This window comes from Nanorana parkeri, unplaced genomic scaffold, assembly GCF_000935625.1.
Source record: "Nanorana parkeri isolate BGI_ZX_2015 unplaced genomic scaffold, ASM93562v1 scaffold849, whole genome shotgun sequence".
NCBI classification, from domain to species: Eukaryota; Metazoa; Chordata; class Amphibia; order Anura; family Dicroglossidae; genus Nanorana; species Nanorana parkeri.
In genome coordinates this window covers 340,112-352,064 of record NW_017307117.1, presented here as the reverse complement: position 1 = coordinate 352,064, position 11,953 = coordinate 340,112, and the positions used below count along the sequence as shown (strand labels likewise).

The following is an 11,953-nucleotide window of genomic DNA, read 5'->3' as shown; positions in this document are numbered from 1 at the left end:
AGCGCCCTCCTCCCTGCCATACCAGGCCACATGCCATGCCTGGGAGGTTGCTTTTCCAGGGTCACCCCTGGAAAAGCACCTTGTACCCATGCCGTTGAGGACAAGGGCCTCTTCCCCACAAGCCCTGGAGCGATGGTTGTGGGGGTGCGGGCAGGGGGGCGTATTCACATCAGGGTACCCCTTTAATAAAGGGGCACCCAGATGCAGCCTCCCTTTTGTGAATGAGTAAGGGGTACTTGTACCTCCACCCATTAACTAAAGGGCTAAATCAAAATAAATTAAAAGACCAGACTTTAATAAAAAATCCTTTAATAAAAACACAACAAAGGATTTTTGACAAGTCCTTTATTAAAAAAAAAAAAAAAAAATGGATCCACCAATGTAATCCTAAGGTCAATCATGACATCCAGCGCTGTCCACGACGACAACGACTCAGCCAAATAAAAAAAAAATAAATAAAAAAAAATTTTTTTTTAAAAACCCGATGCCCGCCAACCCGACCTCACGAGACGAACTGCCGCCACAGAATGAAGAATCTGACAGATAATGGCAAAATATAAAAAATTGGGCGGAACTAGTGGTGATATCACCGCTGGCACCACCCAACTGTTTGCATTTGGCCGGCACCTGCCAGGGTCTTCCGGCAGGTCTTGGGCAAATGAAAACAACTGCGTGGCGCTGGACGTGACGTCATGGCCGGCTCTGCCCAGTTGTTGTTGTTTAATGACAGATCCGCATCCCCAGGTCATTTGAAGAAGGTGATTTGTCATTACAGCGCAACAACTGGGCGGAGCCAGCTGTGACATCTTGGCTGGCTCCGCCCAGCTGTTGTTTAATGACAGACCAGCGTCCCCAGGTCATTTGAGGATGCTGATCTGTCATTAAAGCACAAGAACTGGACTGGGCCAGCCGTGACATCTTGGCTGGCTTAGACCAACTGTTGTCATTTACATGGTCTGCTTTGGCTCGGCTGAGCCGTTCGCCTGCCTTCGGCTGCTGTAAGGGCTATAGTGAATACTGAACCGAAGCCTTCGGTGGCTGAAGTGAATGGAAGGATCAGCCGAAGCTACGGCTGGATCCTACGGCTCCTTAGTGAATAACACTCTAAGTGTTGTTCCGCAAAATGCCTCCGAGATTTTTGTGGTTCTACATAAATCTTCACTAAGCAGCAAAACGAGGTGTGTGGCATCTTTGTAATCTGTTTTGGACTGGCTCCCTGAAGAAGAAGCTGGCCGATGTTGGATAATGTTTGTGTATTATATGCTAATAAAATTGCACTAGAAACTCTGATAAAAAATAGTCCATTAGTGGGCTTTTTTCCATTCAATTTTTGTTTCATTTTATTTGTTGTTTCCAAGAAGATGTGTGCACCTCTGGCAGCAGTGCACGATCTGTGGGGTGAGGTCACATATGGTATGTCAAGGCTTTGATTCCCAGATAGTTACATTTGCAACATGTGTATTGCCTGACCATGCTTTCTGGGGACTAAGAACAATGACAAAACAAAGACTTAAATACAGAACAATAACAGTAAACCTTGGAGATCCAATCTACAGTAAGTTGATAAACTACCCTAGGATATATCAGTCATGAAACTGAATCAGTTCAACCTCTAGTAAGAGTGGAGATCAAATTCTATTCTTTTAATACTGCCCCAGACATCTCTGTCTATAAGTGGGCGGTACATGCTTGAGAAGTCACAAAACATTTGTACATCAGAAACATTAAAAATGAAAAAATGACAATGGGATACTAAGTGTATACATTTCTAATGATATGTGCACCATATTACCGAAAACTACAGACAATGACCACTAACCATTTTACTAACACAGTGGGGTTGATTTACTAACCTTTTAAACACACCACGAACGTGTATACACCTCTGTAGTGTGTTCCCTCCCAGCATGATCTATGGGAGGAATCGAAACACCTTTGTAGTGTGTACACACCCAGCAGGTGTGTTGTGGAAAGCCCTGCAATGAATTGCAAGGTAATGTGGTGTAAATTAGCTCTATGTTATGTTGCTTGCGTTGATGAATGCAGGAATGTAAATGCATGAGCTAACCATTTTTGTCTAAACTGTGAAGCAGCATTATATATGCATCATGTGCATGATTTTTCCATATATGGCATTAGTGGAAATATGCTTTTAGAGACTTTTTGGTTGATAAATACGTTTTGCTGTGTGAAAATCACACACACCTGGTGTGTGTGTGTGTTTAGGTTAGTAAATCACCCCCAGTGTCTCTCAGCTTCTCCTTTGCATCAGGGGATAAAGAAAATTGAAGAGCCAATTGGCCACTTAGGACTGGAATAGATAAGCACCATAATAAGCTCCAGGACTGCCATGGCTATCTGTATTGAAGAATTTACTAATACCTGAGGTTTGTAGCTCTATATTAATGATAACACATTTAATGTTGAATTAATTCATTATATAGAACCTGAAGTTCATCATTTCTTTTAGAAGTCACTAATAAGGACCCCTGATAAGGAATAGGTGAGAGATGAAACAGTTCTAACTACACAATCTACAGCAGTATCAGATCACAAGTCTGAACGGTGAAAGGTGCAGAGTCTTTCTGGGCTGCGTACTATCTAACCTATCGATGCAATCTTTTGACAGTTGCACTATAATAGTCCAACAACACAATTTAGGAGGATAGGTGAAGATAACTAAATCCTATGTCTTAAAGAAAAACGTTCATTATATTATGCAGCAAATACATTTCAAGATTTGACAATAAAACATCAATTTTTTAAACTGTCTTAAGTTTACTGAACCAAGGCATCAGTAGTGTGCTGCAGGAGTCAGTTCATTATTATATTTTGATATAATCAAAGCTGGCAAGGGGACCTATGGGCACAAGAATGAATTCATTCTCCCACTGGCTTCCTATACTGTATGTGTTTGATATTCTAGTTTTGGGTTTTCCATGGAAGAATTTACAGTTTGCTCTCTCTCTGTGCCCTTTATGGTGAAATTCAAGGGAGTGTCACTTAGCTTGGTGCATTTTCTGTAATTAAAAATAAATTAAGTACCAAGAGTGGCAAGAGTGATACTCCATTGTAAATGCTCTTGCGGTTATGGGGAAAAGATCCAACAAGCAGGGGTTTCATGGAAATATAAAAAACTAGCAGGTGATCTGCACTGTATTATTTTATGGTTCAGTACAGAAATTAGCTACTTTTTGTAAAACCTCATGAACCAAAATTCAGAAAATGCCCTAATACTAAAAGAGTAAACAGCATAAATATATTTCAATATGTTGCTATGATTCACGGAGTTCAGGTCAATATAATATTATATATAAAAGACACTTCATCAGATCTGACCAGAGAGGGAACTGCACCTTTTAAATCCAGACAAAATGGACAATGGAGAGAATAACAGAGAGACAGAATGAGAGTGAGAGGAAGAGGTTCTGCATTCTGGCCTCAATCCTCTCTCTCCCTCCTACATCACAATGACAGACAGGAAGCATTCATACCTAGACAGGCTGATCTTGCCATCACGCCCATGGGAGTCATCAAGAACATTAGGTTCGCTGCAGGAGGGGGAGGGAGATGAAGCATTGAAGGGATAGAAAAAGCAAACAGAAAACAAAACGGAAAATCTGCATGCAAAAATATAAAAAGTAACAAAAACCTCTAAATAAAAGTACTCAACTAAATACAAACCAACAGCTAGTCATTTATGGTTCTTGGCATTCTGCATTTAAAAAGTTACACGAGTCGGGGTAAAAAGAGGGGGTTTAGGGTATGGGGGGAATGCATCGCCAAAGATGGAACTGAGGAGAAACAGGAGATCAGGAGAGCGAGCAAGAGTTTATGGTCCATGAGCTGGGCATTAAAGCAGCAGTACTAGTGAAATAGACAGCATTTCAGAAATTATTCTACTCAAGGTATCATAAATATCAGTGGATACATATTAGTGCAAATTCATGCTGTTGTAATTGTAAAATAAATGTAATGTAAAAAAAGTATCTTGTAATTTTATGTATTAACAAATGAGAACAGACTACAGAAATACAAATCTTGCTCTGCTCATAGTGTTAAAGGCTTAAAGGCCATTAAAAGATAAGCTTTCCAGATAATTTCATTAACGCTTCTATTAAAGCTGTAGTCCAGAATTTGTAAAAGGACAACTATAACATGATATAAAAAGAATAGCTCAACTGCTTCTGTTTAATTAACGCTGAACTCCAGGCAGATATAAGAAAACAATGAATGTAGTTATATCATTTATAAACAAATGTATCCAGTGTAAATACCTAAATATGACTTTGTTTTTGCCTCCTGTAATACCATGTACAGCAGCACTCAGACTGGCAGATGGAGGAGCAGTACTTGGGACCAATTGGGTGTGCTGCTCCTTCACTGTCCAATCACAGGCTGAGGACAAGGAGGGGACCTAGCTTTTCTGCTTATCTGTAGTAGAGAAAAGTCAGTTTAACAGGCTGGCTGTGCTCTCTGGCAGGGCTGTGTAAATCTCAGGGCTAGATGAAATACTAGTATAAATCCTTTGGCATGTAAAACAGCACTGATGTTTATGATATTTGTAAATAAATGGTGCATTTAGCTGTTTGCCTGGAATTCAGAGTTAGGAAAAGCCCAACTTGTACCATTGCAACCACTATCTCTGCTGCATGCCTGTAAACCTGGTTACTTCACAACACAGCAGTGCTGTTATAAACATCAATACTGGTCATGCACCACTTTGGTTATTATGTGAATCAGCAGTATGTACCCATCACAAGACAAGCAACAAAGATAATATCAGATGACTGCACTGCACCATGGAAGGCTTATATATTTTGCAATACATGCTTATTAGTCGTGGCATGAGGTTTCTAGAAATTCTTCATTTTGGGATCCCAGAATCCAGCAGTACTCATGGGTGAGATAATTAACAAATGTGCTTTCTTTAAGAAGAAGCCATGTTAACCTCCTTGGCGGCATTCCCGAGTGAGGCTCGGGGTTAATTCTCTGTACCATAAGCGGTAACCCCGAGCCACACTCGGGAATACACAGCGCGTCCGCCGGCCGATTCTGGCATGCCTCTTTCCCAGGTTCCGTCCCTTGCGAGCATCCGCGCCGCGCAGGGGGGGCGTAACCGGCAGGAGATCCAAAAGTTTTTTAAAAAAATAGAACGAAAAAAAGGCACAAAAAAAAAAATCATACCACCAGGAATGTTAAGATCCACTGTACCCAAGTCATGTCATTTTCATGAATTGGTTCAGATAAGAAAGGATGTAAAGTGAAACTAAGCATTGAAATATAGAAGCTACCACTGTAGACTTGTTGTTTAAAGGTGCAGGCTCTGGGCTGTAATCCTGATTCTTGTTTCACCAGCTAGTGGGTCACTGACATGAAACAAACTTGCATCCAGTGAAGCCTGAAAAGTTTCAATTTCAATATTTTTTTTAGCTTACAAAGTTTATATTAGGCCAAATCCAGAGATGTTTTAAAAATGTGTAATAAGGTGCCAAATACAATTTTACAGTGTATAGTGAAATTTAAGAAATATTAAACTTGTCTGTTTGTTCTAATGATGTAATTAGCTGCAATTTAGCTGTATAGGGCCTATAGGTACTCATATTTTATTAATCTAGACTCAAACAATTTAGATATTTGCAGAGTTTAAAAATATTCTTGAGAGTAATAGCACAAAAAGGAAGGAAAGTCAGAGAAATAATGAGTTTGTGGAGGAGAAGATCCAAGGGTGGCGGTTTACTTATAAGTTTCCATATACTTATAAGTCAGTAGTGCCAGTTTTAATTTCTATTCTCAGAATTCTAATTAAATAGACACATTTGGAAAGTTTCAGGAGAATATGAAAAAAGAGCCTCAAAATGTTGTGTTGTTTAGGTTTTATGAATAAGTTATATTTTCCAATGCATAGCCAACTATTTATCAGTACAACTTCTGTACCAATGTGTAATTCAACAAAAACGCTGTGAAAATTATTAGTATATATTTCCCATAATGTGTATTTTTGGATATAGTGGTTCTTTTATATACTTGTGGTTCTCCCTGAAAGAGTGGATGACCTGCACTGTTGGTGGTCTTGAAGACCAATCTTCATTAGTTTTATTCCACTTGCTAAAGTGGACAGCAAAAGTACACATATTAAGAAGGCAGCTCAGTGTTTCTGAGCCCAGACCAAGTACTTCTTGAAGAATGCTAACAAGTTCAATATAATACAATTAATATATCTAACAAGTAACTATCTATAGTTATCGCATTATATTCTGGTTTGTGTTGGAATGCTATTCCAGCAGGAATGTTTTAGGGGCTTCAGATTAACATGCACAAACCATCTAAACTGGCTTGTGACTCTATTCTAAGGAATCTAAGGGCACTTTTTATAAAGTTGCACATTTACATCACTTGTATTTATGACTGGTGGTTATTTGGTCAATTCCTTCAGCCCTTTACTATAAAATATGTTTTGCATTCCATCTGTAATTATGAGGTTAATGAAACAGTTTTGTAACATGAAAAATGTTAGCTCTGCTGCTTTAATAATACGACAGTGGACATCGTGTGCACAATGCTCTAGAAAAGCAGCTAAACACTTAAAAAAAATACATAACCAGCTATCCTTTGTTACACAAATGTTTTCAATATCAACAATTAAATGTCAGACTGTAAATCATATTTGCTGAGCAATAGTGGACACAAACACAACTAACAGAAGCAGAAGTGTCTATGGAAAATATGCACAAAATATATACCTAACCAATATGCTGAAACATAGCGCTTAAAACAAAATCAAACACAGTGGATACACATGAAGATTCCTCTTGGTTCCAGCTAAGTCATCTCTTGAAACCAATGCAACTGCTTGTCCACGATGCAGTTGTCTGTACTGTTCTCCATATATTATGACTGTCTACTGTGTACCACAATATCAAAATAGGATTTCTGACAACTGCAACATGGAACCAGATTTTAGGGGCAAATAAACATTACTGTCAGGAAACTTAACTGGAAAAGAGAAATTTGCAGACTGTCATTATAGAGGAATTGTTGGACAATATCAAATATAATAATAATAGCTTTGTTACAGCAAAAGAGTATATCTTCTCAGTACTGTCATTTTATAATAGTAAAGTGCATACACCACACTTTCCAGCATGTAAATAATGTACAATGTTTCATACGCGTCACTGCCTTAAGAAGACTTGCAGTTTTTTGTGTTTCTTACCAGTTTAGTGCTGAAAACTATATCTATAGTGCTATAACAAATCTATTTACATTTTGCAATATCCTGATTATTTCTATTCATAATACCATGAAGTTTGCTGAAAATGAACACATTATTTATGCAGATTAGTAAGACCAACACATACGCAGCTTCCAGCTATATACGATCTTGTCCTATAGTTGAGTCCTGTAACAATCTAATATTTATACCCTCACCTTCCAGTTGCTCTGCAGCTAGTCATTTGGGCATTGTGATAATGCAGAAAACGTGCCAAAACTAACTGCCAATGGAGCTATAGATTTAGGAAGAACACCTTTAAAAAGTTTTTGTTGTGATATAATGTTCTTGGGAGAATATTGCACCAAAAGCATGATATGGTACAGCTATTTCCATTATATAATTTTTAGCTACTATGCAATGGATGGACAGCACAGTTTACCTTTGGCTGGGAAGCATGCCACCCTCAGCCTGTGGAACAGACATGCTGGATGTCTGACTGGAGAAACGTCTTCTACCAATGGCACTCAAGAGGTACGCATCCTGTTCACTTACCACACTGGGCATGCTCACAGAGTCATCTAAAAGGGACAGAAAGAAAAAAAGAGTTTTTATTTTTTCAGTGGTATGGGGAAGAGTTAGAGCCTTTGATAGGTTTTAAAACACTAACCCATGGTGGAAGGTGGGAATAATAAAGGCCATACAAGAATTAATAAGAATAAATAAGAATTATTTATTGTTACATAGTTACATAGTATTTGAGGTTGAATAAAGACGTTAGTCCATCAAGTCCAACCTATTGATGTTGGACTTTGTAAAATTGAATTTGCTGTTTGACTTTCCGATATCCATAGACACAAAAATGAACTGCACATGCTCATTAATCCAGGGCTCTCCAACTTACTTTCTTCCTCCTCCTCGTCAGTGCGACTGAGTGTGTCTTGTGAGGCTTGCTGGGAATGTTCGCTGTCCTGTTCCCACACTGTTCCAGTTCCCGTGTTAGAGCGAGACATTGTGGCCAAACTCAAGCGGTAAGCAGAGGTGGAGGTTCCAGCTGTGCTGATGGATGTCTTCCCTTGATATGCTTGGAAAAGGAGTAAGATAAACAGAGACATAGGAGTCACTTTGCTTTGCACAAATTACAAGTCAACATAATAAGAATACAATAATAATAGCAAAGTTAGATAAACTCTTAAATGTACCTAAATTGTCTTAGTTTTATTCCAAGGGAATATGTACTTTTGGAAACCATAAAAAATGCAGCAAGCAGATTTTTTTAATGCACTATACTAAAAACACATAGAGGGTTATTCACAAAGCTGCCGAATGCTGTTCGGCTATTCACTTCAGGCTTGTACGGCTTGTATCGGCTTGTATCGGCTGAAATCAGCCATACATCGGCTTGCTTCGGCTGGCTTCGGTTCAGCCGAACATGCTCAGCATGTTTGGCTGAGCCCAAGTGCAGAAGGAGTTCGACTCAGCCTATCCAACATCTGGATCGGCTGAGCCGAACCTCCGGCAGGCTACTTGCTGCCGTTCAGCCTATTCTCATAGGGGCAGAACGGCAGTGAGTCAATAGCCAAATGCGGCATTCGGCTTGGCTCGGCTATTCTGCTCGGTACCTCCGTGGTACCGAGCAGAATAGAAAAACAGTGAAAAAAGTAGGGGGAAAAAAAGTAGAAAAAAAAGTTTACAAATGTCAATAAATGATATATTTAAAAAAATAAAGATTTAAAAAAGAAATTAAAAAATCAAAGATTATTAAAAAATTTAAAAAATAAAGAAACAAATGGGGCGGAAATAGTAGTGACAGCTAGCTCCGCCCAACTGTTTCCTATTGGCCAAGACTTTCTAGCTTCTTCTAGCAGGTCACGGCCAATGAATAACAACGGGGCGGAGCCGGTCGTGACGTCACGACCGGCTCCGCCAAGTTGTCATTGTTTAATGATAGTTCAGCGTCCTCAGAGGGCCTGGGGACCCGGATCTGTCATTGCAATTGGACGAAGCTAGCCGTGAGATCAGCCACAAGAGATAAACATAAACATCAAGGAAAAGGGCTATGATAATATGAAGAGCTTGCATTCAAGTTAAGTCTCCTGCCACCATGAATGCTAGCATTTAGTCTTTTTTCTAACACAGGATCCAGCAATATGTGTTGGCAGATTCAATTTTAGGTGGGGCACTTTTCAGCAAAAAGAATGGGCTAAAAAACTCGGCTTATACTCGAGTATATACGGTATGTTAAAGTAAAGAATGTCTAGTTTATACATTTAAACTGCACATATAGGATTGCCATGGTCTTACCTGACCCACTGTGAACTGCCTCCTTTAGGATCTTCAACTCATTATTAAACTCATTAATAAGGGAGTTCTTGCACAGAGGTCTTGGGATGAAACGCCTCTCCAGCTGGTCTGCTATGTGCTGCCGTGCACTTAGCTCTTCCTGAGTCTCTGCTGGCTGTGCTAGCAACTATTGGGCGAGTGGGAGACAAATTCATCCTTGTAAACCCAATGAGTCAAACAACTGTATCGTTCTACAATACGAACACAACTAAGTGTTGCTGTTTAGAATCAGATGCTTGACTTTGACATGAAAAACTTAGCAATGACATGAAATAAAGCAGTCTTGCAATATTTCAATATAAACATTGGTATTCACTATTAGAAAAGTTCTCACCTTACACTGAATGAACGGTCTAAGAAGAACAAATATTGGGATCCGAGTTCTTACAATGAAATCGAGGAAGTCCCAAAGAGCCAATCCCCCCACTTTCCTCAACGCCATCTCTTTAACTTGCAGACTAAGTTGATACCATTCACTTCCCAATTGGCGTTCAAAGCAGACCAAAATAACCTTCAGAGCTGTTAAAAGAATACATGATTTAGACATAACTGTGGCGCTCTATGATCAACATAGTAAAGGAAATTACCTACTTTGTTTATGCATAGACAAATACATAGATATAGATTTACAGTAGATACTGTATATGTCTATTCAACAATGCCACCCTTACAGACCCCTATGGCCTACCAATCTGAGTAAAAAATAGATTGCCCAAAACCCAAGAATGTTCCTGAACTTTCTCTTTTGTTTCCCCAGGATGCATAGTTGAGAATGTATGCTTAGTACATACATGCATAACATGCATACTCAACTGAAATGATTAAGCATGCTTATAGAAACAGGTTTTGTAAGAAAGACTTATATCTCCTGTCCTTAGTGCCCAAAGCAGTGGTAAAGACACTCTGTTGCCAGACTATTTATTTTAACAAAAAACTTTCCATAAGAATATATGTGCAATGTATTTTAAGCATGTTATTTACCTGTCTATGCCTCCCTTGTGTAGACATTTAAAAAAAAACCTGAGAATGCTGCTGGATGCTCATATTTGATTTGATATCTCCTGCCTAAGCAGACTAAAAAAATGTCACTCAAGTGTCACTGTAGTATTTTTCTTTGCTCTGACACCAGTACCCTAGCTACATAAAAATTTAACATAGGGAGAAGAAGGTATAAGTATAAATAGGGAGGAGAAGAGAGGGATGATGACTTGGTTCAGCACATAGAGTAACTAGACAATACTAGAAGTGGAGAGGGCTATGGCACACAAGGAGGTTGAGGCTGTGCTATGGAATTGACTCTTCCTGGAGCAATCCAATTTTTTGTCAAGTTTAAAGCTGAACTCTTAGTACAATAACGTCTCAAAAACCCTTGAAAAAGTAGTGTTCATATCATCACTGTCCTGCACATAGCCTGTGCAGAGAGAAGGGTTGTGGGAGGGACCCAGCAGGCTGCATCCACTACAGGCTGCCTGCAGAAATTTATAGGAGTGGCAGAGACAAGACCAGTCACCCTACACAAGAAGAGAGATCTGCATTGACTAGTCTTTATTACAGGAAGCTGCTGCACAGAGGCAAAGTTGCACACTGAATTACTACACGGATCTGGAAGAAATACACAAAAGACACTAAGGGGTCTATTCACTAAGCAGCCGAAGGATCTAGCCGTAGCTTCGGCTGATCCTTCGGCTAGCTTCGGCCCCAGGACCCCTTCGGTTTAGTAGAACTGAAGGGCTGCTTTACGGGCTATTCACTATAGCCCGTACAGCTCCCGAAGTTGGCCGAGCGGCTCAGTCGAGCCGAAGGCATATGCCACGGCTCGTCTGAGCCGAGGAGAAAGCCGAAGCTGGCCGAAGGGCCGGACATTGGCCGGCCGACAGCCTGCTTCTGACAGCTGGGCGGAGCCAGCTGTCATCTCACGGCTGGCTCCGGCCACTTGCAGAGAGATCAGCGTCCCTGGTTACCAGGTAACCAGGGACACCATCTGTCATTACACACTGAGAACCTGGCGGGGCCGCTATGATATCACAACGGCCTCTCCAGGTTCTCAGTGTGTAATGACAGAAGGCGTCCCTGATTACCTGGTAACCAGGGACACAGATCTGTCATTACTATCCTGGATGCTCTGGGAGTCTAATACGGCTCCCGGCCGCCCAGGAGAGAAACACTTTCTCCTGGAAAGGTTTACTCTGCTTGATTGAGCAGAGTAAACCTTTCCTTGTCATCTGTTTTTTTCTGACATGGGGCCGCTGGCCGCCCTCAGTCAAAAAGAAAAAAGCCAGCATAGGAATGCATAGCTAGATTCCTATTGGCTATTTCACGCCCAGTTCTCCATCAGGTCCCCTTCTGGTGATTGACAGCAGCAGAGGGCGGGTGCAATAGCTAGTTTGCTATTGGCTA

The 11,953-nt window shown here is 40.3% G+C and overlaps 1 protein-coding gene across 1 annotated transcript in view; it reads right to left on the bottom strand.

Moving 5' to 3' along the window:
* The window catches only part of UNC80 (unc-80 homolog, NALCN activator), a 140,888-nt gene that overhangs the window by 25,784 nt on the left and 103,151 nt on the right, over positions 1-11,953 (bottom strand). The window contains exons 55-59 of the mRNA XM_018565464.1: positions 9,891-10,075; positions 9,518-9,683; positions 8,118-8,297; positions 7,656-7,794; positions 3,495-3,551 (exon numbers count right to left, since the gene is read on the bottom strand). Of these exons, the coding sequence (XP_018420966.1) occupies positions 3,495-3,551; positions 7,656-7,794; positions 8,118-8,297; positions 9,518-9,683; positions 9,891-10,075 (727 nt within the window). The remainder of the gene's footprint in view (positions 1-3,494; positions 3,552-7,655; positions 7,795-8,117; positions 8,298-9,517; positions 9,684-9,890; positions 10,076-11,953) is intronic.